The sequence below is a fragment of the Hetaerina americana genome, unplaced genomic scaffold (assembly GCF_022747635.1).
Source record: "Hetaerina americana unplaced genomic scaffold, ioHetAmer1.1.p SCAF_59, whole genome shotgun sequence".
NCBI lineage: Eukaryota > Metazoa > Arthropoda > Insecta > Odonata > Calopterygidae > Hetaerina > Hetaerina americana.
The window spans coordinates 333,228-359,505 of NW_027287194.1; the positions used below are offsets into that span (position 1 = coordinate 333,228).

At 38.6% G+C, this 26,278-nt stretch overlaps 1 protein-coding gene across 3 annotated transcripts in view; it reads right to left on the reverse strand.

Annotated features, from left to right (window-relative positions):
• Nucleotides 1–24,350, reverse strand: part of LOC139694891 (zinc finger protein 708-like) — a 49,213-nt gene extending 24,863 nt beyond the window's left edge. Inside the window, exons 1-2 of one of the 3 annotated variants that reach the window (XM_071593392.1) lie at nt 24,304–24,350; nt 20,836–21,190 (exon numbers count right to left, since the gene is read on the reverse strand). In XM_071593392.1, the coding sequence (XP_071449493.1) occupies nt 20,836–20,844 (9 nt within the window). In that variant the 5' untranslated portion in view covers nt 20,845–21,190; nt 24,304–24,350. Of the gene's footprint in view, nt 1–20,835; nt 21,191–23,838 lie in introns of all 3 variants that reach the window. The other 2 variants (XM_071593391.1, XM_071593394.1) reach the window with 2 other exon arrangements.
• Between the last annotated feature and the right edge of the window lie 1,928 nt (nt 24,351–26,278).

Genomic DNA, 26,278 nt, shown 5'->3' on the forward strand with positions numbered 1-26,278 from the left:
AGACGGCATTTAGGTCGACGATGACATAATCGGTCGATACTATTCATTTATAAAACAAGTCATGCTATTAATTAAGCTTTAACTTTACTTTTCCTTCCATGCAGATGATTAAAAGAAAAGTTATTAGAAAAATAGACAGAAATCCCAATTCCCCTCGTGGTGAAACTTCATGTCGAGTGTGGCTCGACATACGAGCTGCTGCCATTGCTAACCGTGTTGAGTCACACTCGACATCTGAGTGCAAAAGGTTAAAAGCCCAAAAATTTCTTAGTTTAAGAGGATGCCTCGATAGCTTAAGTGGCTAAAGCACTTGACCAGTTATTGAGGGATCTGGGTTCGAATCCCAGTCAAGGCGAATGATTTTTACACTCTGAAATTGTTGCATTGAAATGCACATTAGCGGATAACTCCGTTAAAAGTTACTGTTGTGGCATCTCTTGCAGTTTCTTTGGAATATTCCAAGTTCTACTGTGTCGTAATTAAATAAGATTCCTTCCTGATGCTATATTTCATTAAGTACCTCTGGCAAGTATGAAATACAACTTCCAATAATTCTTTGGGCGTACACGCGGTTTTGCTGCTTTAAAAATTGGAAATATGTCTATGCAGATATCTGTGAATGCATTCAAATTAACAGTTATTTACTTATACATTGGCAGCTTGTTTACCTTTATTCCACAAGGAACACACAGACTGACTTACATTATGCAAAATTACTGTTTAGGTGGCCATTAATATTATTAGAAATTTATGCTGTTTCCTTTACCAAGATAAGAGTAATATGCCTGAAGAACATACATTTCTGAGGCAGGTCCTTTGAATTTTCACCCAGGCGGTCCAAGTGCCGTTATTGACAATGGTCCTGTGGACTTCCAAATGACATCATCATTGTCAATGAGGAGATTGACACTGTCAGTGGATGCTCTGCTTCTCCAGTAGAGGATATTGATTCGTCAATGGTTGAATCACTACAGGAAGGTTCAGTCATTGGTCACACAATGAAGGCGCTGGGAATATGGTAAGTGCTAATGCAAGGTCTGTTCAAAAATTATCATGACTTCTGTCTTTTTTTTTAAATTATTTATTTATCCATGAAAATCTATTTTTCCCCTTCAAAGTAATCCCAATTAGATATTATAAACTTTTGCCAACTTTTTTTCCAATCCTCAAAGCCCTTCAAAAAAATCATTTCTTGTGATCTTGTTCATCTCTGCTTTCGATGCCCTGCTGTGTAACCTGCGAAAATTAAAAATCGGGGACACTATTTAAACCGACCGATATAGATAAATATTATTATTATTAGGTAATCTACTGGTTAAGGTAAGGTTTTGGATGGATACAGCTACTACATAAATATTTTGCGACTCCTAACCAAACACAAAATCCAGCATCCTACTATAAATCAGGTTCCTCTTCCTCTTTGAATACTTTCTTCCTCCCTTCATCCCATCCAACATGCCTATCCTACTCCTTCCCTATCCTCGTTTGCCAAACATTCTCCCCTCTATTAAAGTTTTCAACATCCCACTGCCGGCCAATAATCCCTTCATCCACTTTTCCTGCCTTCACAGGATTTCTCCCAACAGACCCCTCTCTTCGCCCACCATACCAAGTACTTCCTCATTTGTTTTCTTCTCTGTCCATTTCACCTTCTCCATTCTTCTCCACACCCACATTTCAAAAGCCTCCAGTCTACGTCTATCCTCCTGCTTCAATGACCACGTTTCAGCTCCGTACATAGCTACGCTCCATATCAAAGTTTTTATGAGTCTCTTCTTAACACCCTTACTCAACGTCCCAGTCATGAACTCCCTCCTCCTCGTGAAAGCCTCTTTGCCTAGTGCAATTCTTCTCCTTACGTACCAACCACTTTGACTGCAATGGTCCAAAACTCTTCCAAGATACGTGAACTGTTTCACCAGCTCTAGTTTTTTCCCTCCTATTTTGTTAGCCTTATCCTTTTTCTTCCTGGAAATCACATAACCTTTGTTTTATTTTCATACTTTATCAATCACACTGAATTTCCAAATCACTCAGCAATGTTTGCAACCCCTTGGCTGACTGACAAACTAAGGCTTGTTCATCAGCAAACCTACCTGATTTTACAAATTCCCCACCCACTTTCATTCCTATATCCAGTTATTCTCATGCTTCTTTAATCATTTCCTCGACATATAGGTTGAAGAGCAATGGTGATAATGGGTAATCCTTCCTTACCCCTCTTCCTAACACTGCCCATCTGGACTCCCCGTTCCCTACTCACACCTGTGCTGTCTGAGACGTGTACAGGTTGCCGATTAGCCTCCTTTCCCTCCATCCTATTCCTATTTTTGGCAATATAATCATTAGTTTCTCCCAATTCACTCTATCAAACGCCTTTTAAAAATCTATGAAACAGGCAAATACTTCCTGATTGTATTCTATATTCCTCTCCATTAATAATCTCATTACTGAAATGGCATCACACATACCTCTTCCCTTCCTAAACCCAAACTGGTCATACCCGACGTAATCATTTGCCCAACTCTCTTTCCTTTTATTTATAATCCTGAGAATAACTTGAGCTGCGTGGGAAATCAAACTTTTTGTCCTGTAGTCCTCACATGATGTGGACTTTACCTTTTTCAGAATAAAAACTAAAGCTGATCTCACAAAGTCTACCGGCAAGATACCTTCCTCATAGAGACTACGAATGAGCCCATATAGCCTCTTCTTCCCACATTTTCCTAAACATTTCAATATTTCCGCGGGAATGTTATCCACCCCCACGGGCTTATTTAGTTCCAACTCCCTTAATGCTTTTTGTATCTAATCGTCGAGCATGCCTGGACCTAAGCCATTTCCTCTACTTCATGTTCCTTTTCTATGTCTAACTTTGTTAGTCTAAGTTCTTTACTATACAGTTCTTCTATACACTCCTTCCCTCTCTCTTCGATCTTTCCTGCTTCAACTATTATCTTACCTGCCTTATCTTTAACTGTTAGCATAGATCAGCTTTTCTTACTTTCCAGTAAAGATTTAACTTTGCTTTAGAGCGCACCAATATCACCCTTCCTCTGCAAACTTTCCATATCTTTACACTTTGTCTTCCACCATGCTTCCTTTGCTTTATTTGTTGCCTGCCTTAATTTATTGTTTAACTCTTTGTACTTCATTTTGCTTAACTCTGAGCTTACATTCTTCCATTTTCTCCTCTCATCCATCCTTGCGAACATATCATCCATCATCCACGGTTTTCTTGTCTTTTTCGCGTTAACAGTTCCAATAGCATCTTCTGCGGCTATCGATAACCCTTTCTTGATATATTCCCATTTTTCTTAGATAGTACCCTGCTCCTTACCATCCTCCATGATTTCCTCTACAGGCTGCTGGTACTCCTTCCTTGTCAATCCATTTCAAGCTCCTAAATTCCATTTCCTAGCCTGCTGCCCTTGCCTTATTGTTTTGAAATGGATACTACTTTTCATAACAACTAAATTGTGGTCAGAGTCTGCATCCGCTCCAGTAAAGCTGTGCAAATTTATCACACTGTTCCTAAATGTGTGTCTAACCAGAATATAATCTAACTGATACCTTTCTGCGTCACCTGCCTTTTTCCATGTATATCCGCGCCTTAAGTGGTGTCGAAACTAAGTATTGGTGATATTGAGCCCCTGTCTCCTGCAGAACCGCTTTCTCCCCACCGTCATTCCTCATGCCTAAACCATAGTCTCCCACTTCATCACCATCCCTTCCTTTGCCTACCGTCGCATTCCAATCCCCCATTACTATCCAATGTTTCCCTGCAGGAACACTCACAATTGTATCTGCTAATTGATTGTATATCCTATCGACCTCTTCCTCCGTCTGGTTGCTCGGTGGCATGTATACCCGAATAATAACTAAGTTTGTCAGTTCTTGTTTTATCTCTACATGTAATATTCTATCCATTACCTGTTCTAAGCTCATTACCCTTCTTCCTACCTGTTCATTTCATACTATGGCAACCCCTCCTTGGCTCTCATCCCCGCCGCTGTATATTATTCTATAATTATCACTCCAGTAATCCCTGCTATCCTTCCATCTCACCTCGCATAGACCTAAAATATCTATTTTTCTCCTTTCCATCTCTCGCTTAATATTCTCCAATTTCCCTGGCTTCATCATTGTCCTAACATTCCACTTTCTTATTCTATCTAATTTGGTTTTCTTCACTGGCGTCTTCATTCCTGCTGCTTTTGGTTTTTCCGTGCAAGGGTATTGTGGGATGACGACCGTGGAAGCCTTGCCTCCCCCACTGCCAGGCATGACACACGGCCCATTGGGCCGAGCCCCATTGTTGCCAGGACTCATATTCTCTGTGTTATCCATCATTTAAAACTTGGGAATGATAATTGAGATGGTTTCCCATTGCCTTCCTCAATAGAGTTTTTAACGCGACACCATTACTTAATGGCCGCCCTACTCATGGCAGACACCGTTGCAGCCGCCTCATGGAGGAACAGATGCTGCGTGGACTACCTTTTGTCTGGCTCTTAACATTCAACCTATCTGGCATGGGTGACCTTACCAGGAGCAATTATTATTACTCGTGCCAGACAGCCCTAGGGGTCATCGGAATGCACAAGCCCTTTTACATGTCAAGGTTGTAGTCCAGGGAGGGGTATATATGTGTGTGTATATATATATATATATATATATATATATGTATGTGTGTGTACATATATGCATATACATATTGGTTTGTGTGTATATATATATATATATATATATATATATATATATATATATATATATATATATATATATATATATATATATATATATATATACATATATACTATATACATACATATTTATATAAATATATATATATATATATACATATACTACCTTGATCAAAAAGTTCCCGGAATTTATTCAGAAAATTAAAAATACAAGTTTATTCATCTAAATCTATATTGTCCCCTTCAAAGTAATCCCCATCGACTGCAACACACTTATGCCAGCGCTTGATCCAATCCTCGAAACATTTTTTATATTCGGTTTTCGGTATGTCCATCAGTGCTTCCTGCGATTTTTCCATTACTTCCTCTCGGCTGCTAAAACGCGTTCCCCGTAATGGTTTTTTAACTCGATTGAACAGAAAGAAGTCACAGGGAGCCAAATCAGGTGAATTCGGTGGCTGTTGGATGGTATTTGTTGCATTTTTCGTCAAAAAATTACGAATAATGATAGCACTGTGCGACGGTGCGTTATCATGGTGCAAAATCCACGAGTTTTCTGCCCACATTTCTGGTCTCTTTCGGCGAATTGCTTCACGCAAACGTCTCATAACGCCCAAATAATACTCTTTGTTTACTGTCTGGCCTTCTGGCAAAAATTCATGATGCACTACACCGTTGTAATCCATGAAAACCGTCAGCATTGCCTTCTTTTTTGACTGAAAACGACGTGGTTTTTTTGGTCTTGGCTCATTTGGTGAACGCCATTCACTTGCCTGATGTCTGGATTGCGTGTCGTACTCATAAACCCACGTCTCGTCTCCAGTAATGATCCTTTTGATGAATGTGGGATCGGATTCAGCCTCGCAAATCATGTCTTTTGCGACGTCAACACGGTCTCTTTTTTGCATGAAATTGAGGTCTTTTGGCACCAACTTTGCTGCTACACGACGGAAACCCAAATCATTAACCACAATGTCTTGGGCGGATCCATAGGCAATGTTCAAGTCCTCCGCTATTTCTCTGATGGTTAATTTGCGGTTATTGACCAACATTTCTTTTACTTTATCAATTTTTTCACCGACTTTCGATGTCGATGGTCTGCCACTGCGTTCATCATCTTCGATTGACTCACGACCACTTCTGAACCGCTCGTGCCACTGGTAAACGACCGTTTTTTTTAGAGAATCGTTGCCGAAACACTTTTCCAACATTTCCAACGTCCGTGCGCCACTAAATCCGTTTTTTACGCAAAATTTAATACAAGTTCGTTGTTGCAAATTTAAATCCATTTCTGAAATTGTAAAAAATCGCCAACACACACAGAGATAGATGTACTCTTGGCTACGTAACTTTTGCAAATGTCAAGTTATGACACTAAGATTTAAAGGGAATATCAACAACAGATGTACCAATTTAACAAAAAAAACAGAACTCAAATCGGAACGATGGGAGCGCCACACGGTGGTTATTCCGGGAACTTTTTGATCAAGGTAGTATAATTACAGTGTTGGATAGAAGGAAGTACAAAGAGTTAATTATTAAATTGAGACGGGTTGTAAATAAAGCAAAAGAAGCATGGTGGAATCAAGGATATGGAGAGTTTGCAAAAGCAGGTTGAAATTGGTGCACTTTTATATACCAGGAGGTCAAAACACTCTCAGGAAGTAAGAAAGGCATTTCTGCATTAACAGTAACAGAAAAGTTTGGTAAAATAATAGTTGAAACGTTAGAGGTACAAGAGAGATGGAAGGAATATATAGAAGAACTGTATAGTAAAGAACTTAGACCAACAAAGTTAGACATTGAAAAGCAACATGACGTAGAGGAAGACAGCTTAGGTCCAGGCATACTTGATGATGAGATAGAAAGGGCATTAAGGGAGATGAAACTAAATAAGGCCGTGGGGGTGGATAACATTCCCTTACCGGAACTATTGAAATGTTTAGGAAAATGTGGGAGGAAGAGGCTATATAGGCTGATTTGTAGTATTTATGAGGAAGGAATCTGGCCGGCAGACTTTGTGAGATCAGTTTTAGTTCCTATCCCAAAAAGGTAAAGGCTACATCATGTGAGGAATACAGGACGATAAGTTTTTATATCCCACGCAGCTTAAGTTGTTCTCAAGATCATGAACAAAAGGATTAAAGATTAAGGCAAATGATTACTTAGGTGATGATCAGTTTGGGTTTAGGAAGGGGAGAGGTACGCGTGATGCCATTGCAGTAATGAAATTATTAATCTAGAGAGGAATATAGAATACAATCAGGACTTCAACAGCATTATGGCTTAGAAGTTGGTTAAGATATACTAGTTGAAACAGAAAAGGTCTAAGAGAGAAATAATTATAATTTATTAAGGTAATCTACCTACCGGTTAAGGTAGATTTTTGGATGGACAAAACTACTAAATAAATATTTTGTGACTCCTAACAAAACACAAAATCCAGCATCCTACTCTATATCAGGTCCCTCCTCACACTTCTCAGATACGTAAAATGTTCTACCTGCTCTAGTTTTTGCCCTCCTATTTTAATGTTTAGCTTAGCCTTTTTCTTTCTAGAAAATCCATATCAATGATTTTACAAGTCTTTTCTTAATATCCTTAAAGAGAGGGAAATGGAAGGAATATATAGAAGAAGAAGACCTGTTTGGTGTTAAATAGAACTTATGCCAACAAGGTTAGATGCATACATAGATAAGGAGAGAATACTGATCAATTAGATGAAGATAGCTAATAGTGGTCCAGGCACACTCTTAGACAATGAGATGGAAAGGTCATTAAGGGAGATGATATCAAATATAAGGCTGTGGATAGGGTAGACAACGTTCTATTAGTGGAACTACTTCTAAAGGTTTAGGAAAATATTGGAAGGAATGTTCTACATGGAAAGATTCGTAACATGTATATGAGAGATGAAGGCTTTAGGCAATGGAAGACTTTTTGAGATCTGTGTTAGTTCCAATTACAAAAAATATAAAGGCTACATCATAGGAGGACTACAACAAACATTCAAATGCTATTAATAAATAAACTGCTGGCTGTCTATGCCCTAGATGGATTGATTATTAAATTTAAACAGAGGAGGAGTATATAACTTCATATAACAAGAGATATTGACAATATACTACCATGTTCAATAGGTATGCGAACTGAGAGGTCATTAAAAACCTTATTCTGTTTAAGAATTCAGTCTTCTATACATTTCAATAATTTTGTTCTTTATACCTTCTTCAAAGTACTCTCTCTGTTAATTCGTAGTAATGGCTATCTATGCCTTCTTCTTATTATTATTATATATTCCATCTTCTTGTTCTTATATTCATTTCCACTGTTTAATAATAAAGCACCCTCCCCTTTGGAAGTCCTCCTCCTCTTATTTAAAGGCAGTTCAGTTCTAATTAAGGTTCTTCTTATTTAATCATCAGTAGTAGTTTTCCATATCGTCGTTTCTTCTTTGCTTTATTATTATTATTTATTTTCTGTCTCTTCTCCACACTTCATATTATCATCATCTCGTCTGTGCCCCAAAGTTTGATATGACACGTACAATGTTCCCCCCCAATCATCATTATCACATCTTTAATTGCATTTTATTAGTTACGTGGTCACTAAAGCAGGAGGATAGACGTAGATTGGAGACTCATCAATTGATATATATTAATATGTGTGTGTGTAGAGAAGGATGGACCGAAAGAAGGAAAACAAATGAGGAAGTAAAGTATAGGTATCATTGAAGCAGGAGGATAGACTCATCAATTGATACATATATTAATGTGCGTGTGGAGAAGGATGGAGAATAGACCAAAAAAAGCAAAACAAATGAGGAAGTCTAGTATAGGTATGGATGGGAGAGAGGGGTTTGTTGGGAGATATTGCTAAGGAGGAGGAGGCAGATGTAAGAATGGATGAAGGGCCTATTGACCAACAATACTGGGATGTATAAGACGACTGCAATAGAGGGGAGAATGCTAATAGCAGATAAGGAAAGGGCAGGAACTGGAAATAGGGACATTGGATGGGATGAAGGAAGAACGCAGAGATTAAGATGGACTTTGTGTAGTGTAGATTTCTGTATTTTGTTTTGTTAGGTGAAGGATAAGATATTTATTTGGTGGTTATGTCCATCTGAAACGTACCTTAGCTAGCGGATAGACACCGAATGTTTGAAGAAGCTGTTTCTGCATGCTTTACTGTTGTCATGTTTCCTACAACAAAGGCACAGCCTATCTAGAGTTCTGATGAATATTATGACATGTTTGAGCCATTAGGTTTTAATAACAGCAAGATATTAGAAGAGAATTCACATGTCTTTTTTGTCGAGGGAAATCTTTCAATGCCCTGGTACTTACTTGGGATATTTTAAATTTACGTGAATGATAATTACATAAGATTAGCCTAACTTTGCTTTGCTGAAGGTATCGTAAGCAGAGTCGGTGGTCTTTCTGTAGAAGCTGTTGCGAAAAATTGCAAATACAGAATTGCAACTGCGATTCTTTGATAAATTAGCTGGTTTGCAAATTTAAAAAATGTATACAAAGCCTATTATTAATATGTTTTCAATAATTTCTTGTTTGCATACACTTCAAATAGTTACAGATAAGTTTAAAATAATTCAATGATCTTGTTGCCTTGTCTAAAAATTTATGGGGAAATGACATAATAATTTAGAAATCCATTTAACTTTTCTTGGAAGTGTATAGTTTTACTCTCATATTAGTAAATTTTTAATTATCATATTGTTTTTGCATTGATAATATTGTCATAATTAGTTCCTACCACCGTTGTTTAGCTGGCACAAACGGTTTTATGCTTTAAGAGTTTATATTTTAAGTAGTTACATCCTGTAATCACGGATATTCACCCGTAAAACCACTAATGCTTCTCAAATTAAAATCTTCAAATAGAGAAATGTTAGAAGGAGATAATCTTTAAATAGTTACATTCTGCAATCATGGATTTTCACCCGACATTCTTCCTGGGAATCCGCTACTGCTTCTTCTCGATCAAAATCTTCCAACAGGAAACTCTGAGAAAGGGTCTTGGCTTTTTTTTGACTTAAAGTAAGTCCAAGAGAATGAAATGATTCAGTTACCATCGTTACTTTTAGTCTTGCAAACCAAAACCAAGACGGACTACAACGGACAGAGAATCACATGCCATGGACAAAGATAAAACGCTTTATTTCCATTGAAATTTACTGTCAAGTATCATCAGGGAAGTGTTCAGGACAAGAACGAAGAGGTAGTCTCAATAGTGCTTGCTACAAACCGAACTTAAGAGTGTAAAAGAGCTACTTTAAGTATAGCTGAGACGTATGATAAACTGTAAGCACATATATTTTGGTAAGTAATTCTCTTTTCTGCTCCTTGAGTACTGGGGCAACATTTGCTACTAAATCTTCCTTTGAACTACTACAACCATTCAAGTCAAGAACTATCATGTATGGATAACATACCATCAAAACTTCTAGGTATTCATTGAAACATGTTGGTAAAACCTTTTCCATGAGGGAATATCCTAGTTGGACCTTGACATAATGAAACACTGAGCCCAACTCCCTGAATATTCATGACATTTAATATCAGGGTGCCAATAACATTGAATGAAAATGTTGAGAAAAGCATATTATATGTTAGGGCTATCAGTAGTAGTAGTTTTTAGGGGAGGAGACCGACAGCTGAGGTCATTTACGCCATAGGGGATGGACAGGCAAGGATGAAGAGTGGAGAGAAACCTGGCGTCGGCATTAGTCTACTCTTCACGAAAGGGGCCAAGGGGTCCGCAGTTTAACGTCCCATCCGACGGACGGCGTACTCACTCAAAGTGCCCTCCACAAAGCACCTCAAGTGGGGATCGAGATACCTCTGAAAAATATTCAACGACCGTTTTTTTTAGAGAATCGTTGCCGAAACACTTTTCCAACATTTCCAACGTCCGTGCGCCACTAAATCCGTTTTTTACGCAAAATTTAATACAAGTTCGTTGTTGCAAATTTAAATCCATTTCTGCAATTGTAAAAAATCGCCAACACACACAGAGATAGATGTACTCTTGGCTACGTAACTTTTTCAAATGTCAAGTTATGACACTAAGATTTAAAGGGAATATCAACAACAGATGTACCAATTTAACAAAAAAAACAGAACTCAAATCGGAACGATGGGAGCGCCACACGGCGGTTATTCCGGGAACTTTTTGATCAAGGTAGTATATACATATACATATATATACATATACATATATATACATATACATATATATACATATACATATAAATATATATATATACATATATATTTATATATATATATATACATTCAAACACGAAATCCCGCCAAACGGCGAATAAATACTCATATATACAGAAACATATATAAGGAAAAGGGATAGGAACACGTATAAAGGACGAACACAATAGAGGTGGGGAAGGCGGAATCGAACGGATCACAAGAGTAAAAATATCTCCTCAACCGGGACTCGAACACCGGATCTTTCCACTTGCCGGGCAGATGCTCTTAACCACTTGAGCTATCGAGGATATGTAATTTACCCTGGGTAAATTACATATCCTCGATAGCTCAAGTGGTTAAGAGCATCCGCCCGGCAAGTGGAAAGATCCGGTGTTCGAGTCCCGGTTGAGGAGATATTTTTATATTAATATATATATATACATATGTTAATATAACACACAAATATAAAGGACACTTACATGCATAATTTTGATGCTTCGACAACATGACTGGCATGTTGTGAGTCTCGGTGGTCCAGTGGGTAGAGCATTGGACTACTGACTGGAGGGGGCCGAGTTTGATTCCCTGGCAAGTCTCTGGGCACCTGCAGCTCTACTCAAGCTATGTGATTTTTTGGGTACCAGATCTTCCTCGGAAACCATAACTGGCACAGGGAAAGGAACAGGCCCCCCTACCCTGATGTGTGAATTTCACATGCCGTTGGGCTTAGTACTGGGTTTACTCCACCACCATCTACCAAACCGGATTTGGGTTGATTACTGTGTTCATGGTTTTACGGTTATATACATGTGTGTACACATGGGAAGGCCCAGAAGAACCCAACCTGAGCTAGAAATGGCGGGAGTTTTTTAAATTTATCACTGTATTACAAAGTACACAATCTTTGAAGCATATTTTTCAAGTTTAAAGACGGTACATTGTTTAGTATTTGTTTGGCAGCCATTAATAGTGAATGTTTTCAGTGAATTTGTGAAAATTGGTCATCATTATGTGATGCAATACTTTTATTTGACCTCAGACCAACCAATATGAAAGCTGAACGGGATTCTACTCTGGGTGAGTCTGCTTGTTTGTTTACAACAGTAAAATACTGGGAAGCAGAGTTTAAACAAAGCCGTATGAGCTATCAACTCAAGCATTGCATTGGTTGGCCAAATGAGGTGACAACTCCAGAAACATTGAGGAAAATCCTAAAAGTGATACTGGATGATTGTCGACAGAAAGCGCACGAGCTAGGATCTGAAAAAGTGCGGTACATTGCATATTAACTGAAATTTTGGACATGAGAAAGCTGTGCACAAGATGGGCGCCACGTTTGCTCACACTTGATCAAAAGCAGTAACGTGAAGATGTTTCAGTTGAGTGTTTAGCAAACTTTCACAGCAACAAAGCAGAAGTTTTGCACCGTTTCATTACCATGGATGAAACATCAGTCCATTACTTCACACTCGAGACAAAAGAACAATCAGCACAATGGATCCAAAATGAAGAACCAGCTCCAAGGAAGGCCAAGAACATTTCATCTGCAGGCAATGTAATTCAGGCATCGGTTTTTTTGGATGGGTGTGGGATAATTTTCATTGACTATCTTGAAAAAGAAAAAACTATCAATGGCAAATATTATGCAAACTTATTGCTATGTTTTAGTGAAAAAATCAAGCAAAAGCGGCCGCTTTGGCTAAGAAGAAAGTGTTGCTTCATCAAGATAATGCATCAGCTCACAACTCCGTTATTGCAATGGCCAAAATTCATGAATAGAAGTTTGAATTGCTACCTCATGTACCCTATTATAAATGTATCATTGTGAAAATATTTACGCATGATAGAATCAGCATTATAAGAAACCTTTTTCAAGCGGATTAACATGTAACAACACCTGTTTCATCTGTTCAAGCATTTGCTTCGCCAGGGACAGATTCCGTACGTAGTTATTACAATGTCACATCGGGCAACAAATAATATAAAAGAAGCGTGGTGGAAGACGCAATGCAAGGATAAGGAGAGTTTGCAGAGAAAGGGTAAATAAGTACGCTATACAAGGTTATAAGTGAAAGTATAAAGGGAAGATCTGGTTCAACAGTAAGATATTACAGTTGACACAGAAAAGATCACTATGATAAAGCACTTCCACCAACAAGTTTAGAAATAGAAAAGGCACATGATGCAGATGAAGATATCAAAGGTCCAGGCATACTCAACAATGAGATACAAAGGGCTCTAAGGGAGATGAAATCAAATAAGGCCATCGGTGACAAAAACGTGTGGACATTAGTCAGGAACTCCTGGATCGAGCCAATGCAGGCCCATAGTTTCTTAAAACCATCGTAATCAGTGATGAAACCTGGGTTTACGGTTATGACATTGAGACAAAGGCCCAGTCTTCTCAGTGGAAAGGTCCTCATTCTTCGCGACCAAAGAAAGCTTGCATGCCCCGGTCCAATGTGAAAGTCATGTTGGAGTGTCTTCAATTGGCAAAGGCTGATTCATTACGAATACGTCCCTCAAGTTCAAACCAACAACAAAGATTTCTACTTAAAAGTTATGAAGAGGCTGACGGTCGCAGTGAGCCAAAAAGAGGCCTGGCATGTGGAAAAACAATGCGTGGCATTTCCACCACAATAACGCGTCAGCACACACGGCGCTAATGGTGAGATTTTTGCCAGAACCGGAACTTGACCCAGAAATGAACACGAAAGTCGCTAGTCTATGAAAACTCCCTAGCGTACACTTAGGCGAAATGTACATGTGTGTGGAGCGCCAGAAAGACGAGGATGCCTCCTCAATATACAGGTACGTACCAAAGGAGTTACTAAAATATTCCAACACCGATTATATATCAACGGTTTGCTTCCAAACAATGCACTACTGTATGTTTTGACACCAGGACCAAGAGTTTGACATCAGAAAGTGAAATTTCCAGGCTTCCAAGATTCAAATGGAAGAATGGAACGATTCCACATCATCCTGGCATCTGAAATTAACAATCCAGAGAAACGACGAAAGGTCAAGGGACAGGTTCCTGTGATTTGGCTTGAAGTGAACGAAGCTTTTCAACCAGAACCAAAAACCTGAGGTGGAGGAGGAGGAGGAAGTGTTCCAAAATGATACGGCAGAACCGAAGTCGATGGTATACAGAATTAGAACAAAGATGCATCAAGCCTTGTTGGTGGGAGCGCAGAAGTCGACCGTGAGGAACCGGTATGGTACACGGATCACAAATAACCTGGTGCATTATTATAGGACCACAGACTACATCAAAGGTCCCATGCAAGGGTGATAAAATTTCTGCTCATAATTGAAGATGAAATGTTTGTACACTAAAAAAGTCTATACATGTTCTGAAATAAATGCGATTATATGCATAATGCATCATTCCCATTACCTCATCAAGGATATGAAATAAAGGTTGAAAATGAATGGAACATATTGGTTTTACAATTTATTATTATCTTCAAAACAAAGTCATTAATACAATTCAATAACGTATTAAAAGGATCCATCCACATCCACTGAAAATCTCACAAGGGCGTGGGGCAGGGGTGTTAGGACACCACCCGTAATTAAGAAAGAAAAATAAACCGCAAGTGAAAGCCACAAATTCATACATCCACAAAAAAAGTGCCATACATTCATGCAAGAACATTTGCACCCCACACACATGCAAACACTCTAACTACCAACTAACATACACATGCACCTGAAAGTATATCTAACATCTTTGCAATTTTTACTTTTGTTCCAACTTGTAAATTCAATGTTTTCAATATTTCTAAAGTGACTTCGGTTTCTTACTATTATGATTTCTGATTGTTCGGGGAAAGAATGAGTATTTGTACCTATCTGTACTGGAATCTATCTCCCTCAGTTTATCTTTGTGGTCTGATCTACCTAAGTAGTGTGGGGCCATTATAATTCCTTCAGTGTCATAGTTTAACTCGTTTGTTCTGAACCTTTCTAAAAGTCCAAGCCTCGCTTGTTGTCTCCGCACTTCGAGTGGTTCCCAGCCTAAATCCCCTAAGAGGTCTGTCACACTTGTGTTCTTGTCATAACAATTTTTAACGAATCTAGCGGATTTTCTCTGGACTTTATCTAAATTTTATGCCAGTTGGGCTCTAAACTCTTATCTATCTATCAAACCTATCTTTGAGTGCAGCCATAGGTAGGATATAGACCAAGATTAAAATATTTTTATAAGACTATATATTACTTTCCATGCATGTATATTGCCAGCCAGTTCTTGATTATAAATTAGTTAGGATTTTCTGTGGACTTTATTCAATTCTTTTTGCCAAATCTTCTCCCAAGGCTCCCAAATACTAGCAGCATATTCCAAATGAGGTCTAACTAGAGCAAAATAACACCTTTCTTTAACTTTTTCAATACATTTCCCCACCATCCATTTTATGAAGCCAAGTTTCTTTAAAGCTGATCCACATATTGTCCTGATATGTGCTACCCATGAAATGCGTGGTGTTAGAACTACCCCCAAATATTTCACTCGAATGGCCGTAGTTAGTACTGAATGCAATATTTCATAGTTTATGTCCTGTTTGCCACTTCCTTTGATACAAAATTTCAAAACAGAGCATTTGTGTATATTAAGCATTAATGCCCATTTCTTGCACAAATCCGAGATTGTGTCTAAGTCTCTAGGGAATAACTCGGCATCTAGTTAGCTCCTTATTTCCCTGTATGCAACTGTGTCGTCAGCAAATAACCTCAGCAATGCTGCTAACGGTGCGCTTAAGTCATTAATGTATATTAAGAACAGAAGAGGCCCTATTATACTTCCCTGGGGAACATCATAAGTTACATCTCTATCCATTGAGCACAACCCATTGATGACTTCTATTTGTTGGTGATTTGACAGGAAAACTCTAATCCAATTAATAATTTTCCCATTGATTCCATAGCATTTAAGTTTGTGTAACAGTTTATTGTGTGGGACTTTGTCGAAGGCTTTTTTGAAATCCAGGAATACTGCATCGACTTGTGTGTTGTTTTCTCCCGATCTAAGTATATCGTAAATGAAGAGACCAAGTCATGTTTCGCAAGATCTGCCTTTCCTAAATCTGCAATGGTTGTGGGTTAGTATTTCCTACCATCAAGAAATCTCATAATGTTAGTGACAATAACATGTTCCAATATTTTACAAGAGATCGACGTTAAGGAAATGGGTCGGTAATTGGTTGGTTTATCCCTATTGCCGCCTTTATAGATGGGAGTGGTATGGGCTAGCTTCCAATCACATGGTACTGAGCCTTCTTCTATTGATTTTAGAAAAACTATTTGTAAAAATGGGGAAATGTCTTCAGCTATTTCCTTTAATATTCTAGCAGATATTTCTTCTGGACCAGGTGCTTTGTTGCTTTGATACTGCAGAGCAGATGTTCTATTCCCTGCTCGGTCTCTGTTATATCGCTTATGTGTTCCCCGGGTGGGTGTGGAGGATCGTTTGGTAAGTTTGTGTTTTTCATGTAGACACTGGATAAAATGCCTTAAAATATTGCTGCTAATATCTGTAACAATTTCTCCGTTTTTCATCTTCAAAGAATGCACAGTTGGACATTCACCTTTTATTTCCCTAACATAGGACCAGAATGACTGGATTTTCCTCAAAATATTCGCTTAACATTTTAGATTTAAAAGTGTGTAGCACTGTGTGCACAATACTTTTCATCTTAAGACGACATTCTATTAGTTTCTGCTTGGATGTATTCACATAAGCTATATCATCACTTTTTAAACTCTTTGAAATTTGGCTGTAGCCTTCTTTGCCTTCTTGATGCCGATCTGACTTCCCCATTGTACCATCTAGGTTTATAACTGTCGCATTTCAGTTTGGATGGGATGTACGTCTTTAATCCTTCACATAAAATATTTAAGAAATACAGGGTCCGCACAATAAGTATCGGGACTGGTACCAAAAATCAGAATTTACTGCAGTCATCACTACAATTACATAATAATCTTCAAAATACATTCCTCCTGCATCGATACACTTCGTATCCACTTGTCAAAAACCTGCTGGAAGTCAGTTTCCAGAATACTGTTGAGAGCCTTGGTCATTGCTGCTTGAACCGCCTCGATGGAGTCAAACTGATATCCTTTGAGCCCCTTTTTTATTCGTGAAAACAAGAAAAAGTCAGGTGAAGCCAGGTCTGGGCTATAGGGGGGGAGGTTAGGCAACATTTCCATGCTGAATTTATCAGCAGCTGCTCTCTGTTTTTGTTCCTCGCTCAAGAATTTCGGCACCAGCTTCCCGCACACTTTCCTCATCGGAAGATCCTCTTACAATGGTGTGGACGGTTCCGATTGAAAGGCTGATCTCTTTACTGATAAGGGCAATGATAAAACACCTGTAAGAGTCCAAAAAGTTTTTCACTTTGGCCACCTGAGCATGGGTTCAAGTGGTTGTCAGGCATCGGACACGGTGGTTGCCTTCAACGAGCTTTTTCTGCACTTCCCATCAAATTCTGCCCAACCTCCTTCATTCTTAATGCAACAATTTCAGAGCATAAAAATCATTCGCCTTGACTGGGACTCGAACCCAGATCCCTCAATATCCGGTCGAGTGCTTTAGCCACTTAAGCTACCGAGGCGTCCTCTTAAACTCTGAAATTTTGGGGCTTTTAAAGGAACTAGATGTTATGACGAAATACCGTACATACAATGTCACATGCATTCGTAGTCGTGCACGAGGCGCCACTGTCCACGAGGTTAAAAGCCAACTTTAAACACGTATGGTGTTTTCCCTTTGACAAATTCCAAAGAAACTGCGGGAGATGCCGCAACAGTAACTTTTAACGGAGTCATCCGCTAATGTGCATTTTAATGCAACAATTTCAGAGCGTAAAAATCATTTTCTGGTTTCGAGTCCCAGTCAAGGCGAATGATTTTTACGCTCTGAAATTGTTGCATTAAAATGCACATTAGCGGATGACTCCGTTAAAAGTTACTGTTGCGGCATCTCCCGCAGTTTCTTTGGAATTCCTTCATTCTGATGAAGCTAGAGCCGAAGAGTTAAAGGACTGTGGGTATCCCTGCCACTTTACAAAGTATTCTAAATCACAATCACTTCCTCTACCCCTCAATCTTGTATTTTGCATTGTGTGAAACACTCGTCTTGACTGATTCTTGAGCAAAAAAACTACTCTTTATATCTCCACATTTGTATCCAGCAACTTGTAAGTCGGTATAGGTCCCGATCTATCTACGGCAATGACGCGAAATATTTCCCTAGTGTAATTCTGTGTGTATCCTTTTGAAAATATAAGCTGTTCTGTACATATCCTCATGTGATCACCAATTTTTAATTTTCAAAACATGTTCACAACTATGGTTTTTCTCAGACTGGTGATAACAAATGCATTTTTTTCATTTATGTCGCTGGGTTTAATGCCTAATTTAGAATGAACACTATTATTATAACAATCAATTTATGGAGGACATTTATGCAGTTATATGTCGAGTATTTTGTAAAGTACTCATACATTTTTGTTTAAAGTGTAAGAGTGAAGCGTTCGACAATACTCACTTTAATGTTGGGATTATTGCTAGCGTAATATTATATTTCTCTATCCGTAAGAAATTTCTTAAATTTATTTTTCACAAATTCACCTCCCTTATCGCTCTGAATTTTTCATGGTTTACGCTCGCGAATAATAGTTTTAAATGCATCGACTACCTCCTCCAGTCTCTTTGATCTGACAACTCTCGCCCACGCATACCTCGAATATAAATCAATAGCCGTTAATATGTAAGCGTAACCACAATTGAATTTTTTAAATTCCGCATATTGTTCAAGGCGCACTGCCAGCATTCATCAATGTAAGACATGGCTATTTCTCTGAAATTTTCTTCTTAAAGGTTTGTGAAGAGTATGTGCCTCTTGACCTTCCAACCATCACTGTATAGTCACCTGTCCTATTCTTGTAGCTTTGTGTAATTTTTCAACCGTAGAAAACTTTCAGGATGAGATGGATCGTTGTAAACTTGCTCGATCACATTGTCACCCATTCGCTGCCAAATGTTTTTAATTTTCTTGGTTGACTGCTTCGTCTTGGCAATGGCCTTGTTGACGACTTTTTTCTGATCTCTTCCTTTTTCTTGATCCCTCAACGAGTGGAATACCTTTTACTGCTTCTATTCGTTCGTTTGTATGATTCCATGCTTTATCTAAATCATCGTTTGCCCATTTTACCTCAGCAAGTGATTTCCTTACCGCACGACTCCAACCTTCCTTGCTTTGTGGATGTATCTCCTGAATCTTGCGGAGACTGGTTCTGAGTCAAGGTTTTCACTAAAGGAATGCCAATGAGTAACTTTATGTCAGAAATTGTAGCGTGACATTTATCGAGAACTCGTTTGTACAAGTGCCACTTGCTAATGCCCTTTATCCCTTTCTTGTTTTTTGCCACGAATCACGTTCATTTTACGAAATTCCATAGAATTTCCATGGAGGCAACGAACGAAATCATCAAACTTTGTACATTTATCTTTTACAGGTTTTTTGCACCCTTTGCTTTTTTCTTCTCTTTCTCACCCTCCATTTTAAATGGATAGTTTACTTCAGAGACCCGCAAACTGCATCTTTCCATCGCACTGGTCTTTAAATTTTCCAAAGATTTATTGTTTTTCTCAGAGTAGCACGGATTATTCTTTGGATAATTTTATTTGGCATAGGTATCCAGGTTATCTAGCATATCCTTGTAAATATCTTCGCTTCGAGTATCATCAAAAATGAGATTGTCAGTATTAGTGTAGGCTAAGGCTAGGTTTCTAACCATATTTTGGCATCATTGTTCTATAGTGAAAATCATGCATTAGCACTCCCTTCGAACTCTTCCATCATTAACCCAACACTTAACTGACTCGGTCCAGCTTCAGAAAAAGAACCCAAACCACTTCTATCCAACTGAAATCTTTATCAATCGCCTTCTGACAAAGATTTCCAAAATTCGTAGATTCCCTAAAGCCACCAGAAAACCTTTCCTCCACTGAAAGACAAGCTCTCACACGTTTAGCGTTAAACAAAAATATAATAATCATGGCAGCGGACCAAGGGTCATTGGGTCCCAATAAACCCTCAAATCACTCTTCTGGGCCTGCTATATTGATGACATTTTCCCCCTTTGGTCTCTTAGATGCAAAACTTTATCCTCCTTTATTTCCTCTCTCAACTCCTTCTCAGTATCTTTCACTTCTATATCTGACTTGTATCTCACTTTCCTAGATATCAACATTCACCTCCAGAACAATATGTTTTACACCTCAGTCCACATTAAACTGACTAGCAACCAACAATATCTTCATTTTAATACCTGCCACCCATTACATCATGCACATGTGAAATGTGTTCCAAAGCATTCACTCGCAAATACCACCTTGAGAGACATTCTTTAACACATACTGTCGCAAGGCATTAAAAGTGTGCATCGTGCTCAAAAGCACTAACATATAAGAGCAACCTCAGCAGACACAGTAAACTGCTTGCACAGGCTAACTGATGTACATTGCTGCTGCACATTCACATCCATCTCACTACGGGTGCTAAGGTAACATAATTAGAGTGGACTAGAATGGTATTAATACACTAATAAACTCTCGACACCAAGATTCCATAATCACTCACTTACTAAAATTTTGCAGAGATATAAACTAATCACCAAAAAAATGTCTTTTTCTCCATGGTAGTTTTTCCAAAAAAAAAAGATAAAACTATTCAGTCTTTGTATAATTTGTTGTACTGTGACAATATTGATTATTTCAACTACAACTGTTACATATTATCAGTTTGTAAAAAAGTGAAACCATTTTTTACAATTATTTTCATTTCATACCTTGTAAAATTGTTCAAAATAAAAAGTGATACATACCTGATCCATAATGAAAGTAATTCAGATTGTTTTATTGTGACATGAGTATCATTGGCAGCAAGATGAAACCACTCACGAAATGTTGTGGGGGGTCTGCCCTTCCAAATGAGCTGGTGGCCAGTTTTCTCAGAGCAGTCTGAACAGAAAGATGTGCCTCCATGTGTGTTTTTGACTTTGTAACACAGTGCACCTCACATTCAAGCTCCAACATCACAATGCCCCCAGCCACATGCCCTTCATTGCTACTGACTTCCTAGCTGAGAGCGTCACTTCAGTGGTCTCCCGGCCCCCTTACAATCCTAACCTGGCTCCGCGTGACTTTTCTGGTTTTCAAGTTCATTGAAGAGAGAGAGAGCTGAAAGGAAGAAAACATTGAGAAGAAACCAAGGAAAACATCCAAAAGCATGTAACAAAGTTAACATTACTATAGGACACTTCACAGTCAAAGTTACAGCAGCAAATATTCATTGACAGAGCAGAACATGTATTTTAACAGATATTTGCAAAATTTTTGCCTTCAAATGGAGACATTTTTGTCTAGAATCCTCACATAGATTAACTATGATTGCAGTCCCATAAATTCGCTTTCACTGGGCCAAAACACTTTTCTGCTGCCTTTTCCTACATTTCAAAATGTTCATTCTTAAATTCAAGTTTAAATTCAATATGGTTTAAAGACAATCTCTTCTCTTTATAAGATCTCAAAGAGAGGTGTCATTTTAAATTTTTAACATAATTCTTAGCTTCTAATATTATTTTGATGATACTGAAATTTGTATTAACACCAACCATTTTCTATGAAACAATTTCAGCATAAAAATCATTCAACTTGACTGGGACTTGAACCTGGATGCCTAGAGGCCCCGCTGAGTGCTTTAGCCAGTGAGGCTATTGAGGCCTCCTCTTAAACTCTGAAATTTTGCGAGCTTTAAGGGAACAAGATGTTGTGACGAAATATGGCACATATAATGTCACAGGCATTCAATGTAGTACAAGGCATGCCACAGTCCAAGATGTTAAAGCCAACTTTAACCACTTAGGTTGTTTTTACCTTCGAGAAATTCAAAGAAACAGTGGGGGATGCAACAACAGTAACTTTTTAATGGACTGCCTTGACCAGGATTCAAACGAGGGATTCGGGTCTGAATCTAGATAAAGAAGAATGATTTTTATACCCTGAAATTGCTGCATTGAAATGGGTATTAACAGATGACTCTGTTAAAAGTTACTGTTGCACTAGAACACATCACCATACTTCTGCTTCTTAAAATACACTGGATGAATGTAATGACCTTAATGAATGTAACCTCCGCTTGCATGTTGAGGGGGAATGTTACTTCCACATGCCACCAGGAGTGTTTCTGAAGGTAATTTTGTTTGTAGTCTACAGGCAGGTGTGCATCAGTTTTCAGCCTACCACCGTATTTTACAAATAATTTTAACAATATCCCCAAAGAAAAAGCCGCAAGAAGATACTAATGAGAGAATAAAAATAACTGTAGAAATTAAAGTGAAATCATTCATTGACAACAGCAAGGTGTAAGCAAAGAGCTGATCCCTTGCACAAATACAATCCGTGAACATCAACCATTTGCACTCTCTTCAAGAACATTGAAAAGGTAACTCTTGAAGAGTTTGTGGAGTCGCATTGTATTTCATAAAAAGAAGTGGCATAGGACAGTTTGTCTGAGGAGATAACAGGAAATCAACAATCTTCTAGCACAGTAGGAGAAATGCGAAAAGCATGTGAAACTATTGTGTTGTACATAAAGCAAGCATCTACCTAACACAGCAGTGGTTACATGTTCTGCAAATTTATGTAAGGATAACGCTTTGTCACATTTTCATTACATTTGAAGTACCGCCAAAAACATTGAATCATTGAAAAGCAAAAACAAGGTGTGAGCAAATCTGATCTAGCAAAGCCCACACAATGGGCGGACATCAACTTTTAATTTCTTCAAGAACTAGAACAAAATTCCACGTTCACATCATCAATTCACAATGCCACTTTCAGTGGAACAATGATATGCCATTGAATTGTGCATTTAAGATTTTGCAAATTGGGTTCATAGACCAAGACCATGATATTAAGGATGCTGAGATGTGAATGAGAAACGTCCCCAGTGATGGTTTTCTGCTTCTGCATGTCAGGATATCTCTTTGGGAGGGCAGAGAGGAGGTTGAGGATGATGAATAATGCAACACTACAGTGTGATGAAAACTTGCTGCTCTATTCCAATTGATTGACCCACAGAAATCATCAGCAGATGTGATAGCAGAAGAAGAGTGCTGCATATATTCCACAATAAACCACGGCGCATTGCATTCTCCTTACAGAAGATGGCTTTTTAGCCAATGAGAGGTGTATTTTGCCCAGATGCTCCCCAAAGCGATGTCAAAAGAAGACTGTTGCTTGTGTCTGCAATCTTTCCCTCTTTGCCTACCTGGACCACTGTGAAAGTGACCCAAATTTTACTCAAAACAGGTGGTCACTAGTGACAAGACATGGACCTTTGACTATGACCCAAGAACAATCCCAGTTTGAGTACCAATTTGGATCACTTGAGATTATGTCAGAGGCCCTGACAACATGCCTTGAATGAGGGTCCCGTTGATGCCTTACAGGAAGTGTACCAAATCCATGGCAAAGACATTGATGGCATTGGTATGTTGATTCACAAAAGGTGCTGTTTTTGAAGAGTTTTAGTATATTTGTACTTTGATTTGCAACAAATGTTTTCTCCAGGTTTATTCTAGTTAATTTTGGGACGGACATTGTACATAGAGGTGTTTTCACTCAAGATAAAACATGTTACAGTATATTGTAGTAAAAAATGAATCAAATCGGCATTAATTTGAGAACAATTAAATAATATAAGGAATGAACATCAATTTTATTTGGACTTCTATCTCTTTCTCTTTCTATGGCTAACTAATCGTACACAAACATTATCAAGAAGGGAAAAAACAAGTTTTTAAAATAATAAAACCAGTACTTACATAAATAAATTTCCCTGTGCTTCTCAAGATGAAACTGTCTTGTGCGAAGACTCCTTGCACAATGGTCATTGCAAATCTCTTCACTTGCTTGATTTAAGGTACAAAAACTCAATTTAAGTAAAAGTCCCAAAATGACAGCTATTTCGAACAAGTTTAAGAGGATGCCTCGATAGCTTAACTGGCTAAAGCATTCGACCGGACATTGAGGGATCTGGGTTCGAATCCCGGTCAAGGCGAATGATTTTTACACTCTGAAATTGTTGCATTGATACGTAATTCAGGTTTTCCCCAGGGAAGCTTTATTGAACCACTTTTATTCCTGTAGTAGCAGTAGTCATCTGGGGATGAGGCTAAATGACAGCTGCATTTTGCATGCATGCAAAGGGTTAATGCATGCTTGCAAAATTTGCATGCCATTGGGGATGGATATGGCAAAGAAGGAATGGCGAAGATGGCAACACCCACCTACTCTTTAATAACAAAAGACACAAAGGGGTCAAACAGCTGAACGTCCCATCTGACAGATGTCGTACTCAGTCAAAGTTCTCTCCAACACAAAGTACCTCAAGTATGGATCGTGATATCACTGAAAAACATACGAAAAATTAAGAGTCAGGCGTGATGTTGTGGAATCGAGACATAATAAAAACTTTGTTGCAATTTTCCACAGTTAAAACTTTATTGCCGACCATGGTTTCGATTCACTGTATCACCATCAGGTGGTGATGTTTTGAGTTTACCTGATGATGATACAGTGTATCGAAACCATGGTCGGCAATAAAGTTTTAACTGTGGAAAATTGCAACAAAGTTTTTATTACTGAAAAACATCTACCATTTCCAGAATTCAAACCCAGGTCCTTGCAGGTGGGAAGCCAGTACATTAGCCACTGCACCAATGCAATCAATTCAATAGAATTCAACGTTTCTCAAAAGAGTCAGCAACAATCAATCACAATGCCAACACCAACTCTGTGAACTTCAATCCTATTCACTCGGACGAGTATTTTGCTTGACTTGCCAGCAGTGCTTTGCATACAGAAATCCTTGCAACCTCAGTATGTACACCATGGACCGCCCAGAGGGAATCCTCCCCAATTGCCCAACGGGCTATGTCATAATAACTGTAAAATGATCGTAAATCTCTCCTCACCACAGCATCATAGAAGGAGTTCCCCCAGAAACCCTGACTATGAAGAAGAATCTCAATCACATCTGCTTTTGGCAGAAACTCCACGACAACAGCAAAGAAGTATGGTATTAGAAAACTCTTTGATTCCACTTCTTCAGGCTGCTCGAATATAAACAAAGGAAATTCCCTGAAGGTCCAGGGCCAATCTTCCTTCAGACGTCTTAAAAGCTCTTCACTCCTAAGAAACCTGTCTTCGAGACGAATCTGATTTCTAAGCAGCACAAGAAACATCTTCAAGCGAAAACATTTAATACCACTCCTGTATTCATCTAAGACACCCTGGAGGAGACTATTGCTATCTATTCGGATGGGATTAACAAAAGGGAAGCACTCCAAAGAAGACTGAATGATCTCAAAGTCTTGCTCAATTGCAGAGTTGAAATTATTGTCCGTAAACAGCCGTTCATCGTGGCCAAAACAGGACTGGGCCAGCCAAAAGTATAACCCTCTCAAGTTCTGCAGTATTGTCTTAGTTTCCAGTTTTTCTGATGCAAGGAGTTGTTGGAATTGGAAGAGTGTGTCAGGCGAGTATTTTCCATTGAAGTTTAATAAAAAGCACTGTCCAAATTCTCCTTTAGTGAGCAAAAGATGGTTTGCCTCATCTGCGAGCAGGAAACCATCCGCCTGGATGTCCATGAAACACTTTAGAAAACGGTCTGTCTTTAACATGTTCCAATCCATTGAACCCCTAAAGCTATCATGGAGGTATTGGAGACATTCCTGTCTATTCATTTCTGTCCGGCACAAGTACCAAACATATGGAAGTACATCCACATTCCCCCAGTTGATACAAGCGGAGAAGAATGCATTTCTTGCACGGCCATCCTTTTGCTTAAGTATCTTCTTTCTTTCCTCCTTATCCATCAGCTTACTTTCCAGAAACCTCCACATTCTCCTCACTTCCTTAAGACCACATAACTGAAAAACTTTTGTCCAACAATTCAAGAATATATTGTTCCTCACAACCAAACCCTCAAGTTCAACATCACTGAAAATTGACTCTAAAAACATTACTACTTTATCAAATGAAAACACGGCAGCATTGTTCAACATCTTTTCATTGTGCTCATCAAATAGCCTCTCCTTAACCACACTAGCCAATTCACTGCGGTTCCTAATGATGAACTCTAACAGGGTTTCATACTCCACCCGTCCCACATCTTCTATCCACAGTTGCTCAATATCCAAACCCATCCATTGCAAACCCTCATTACGAATAAGTTCCCCAATATTCTTTACTAAGCCACAT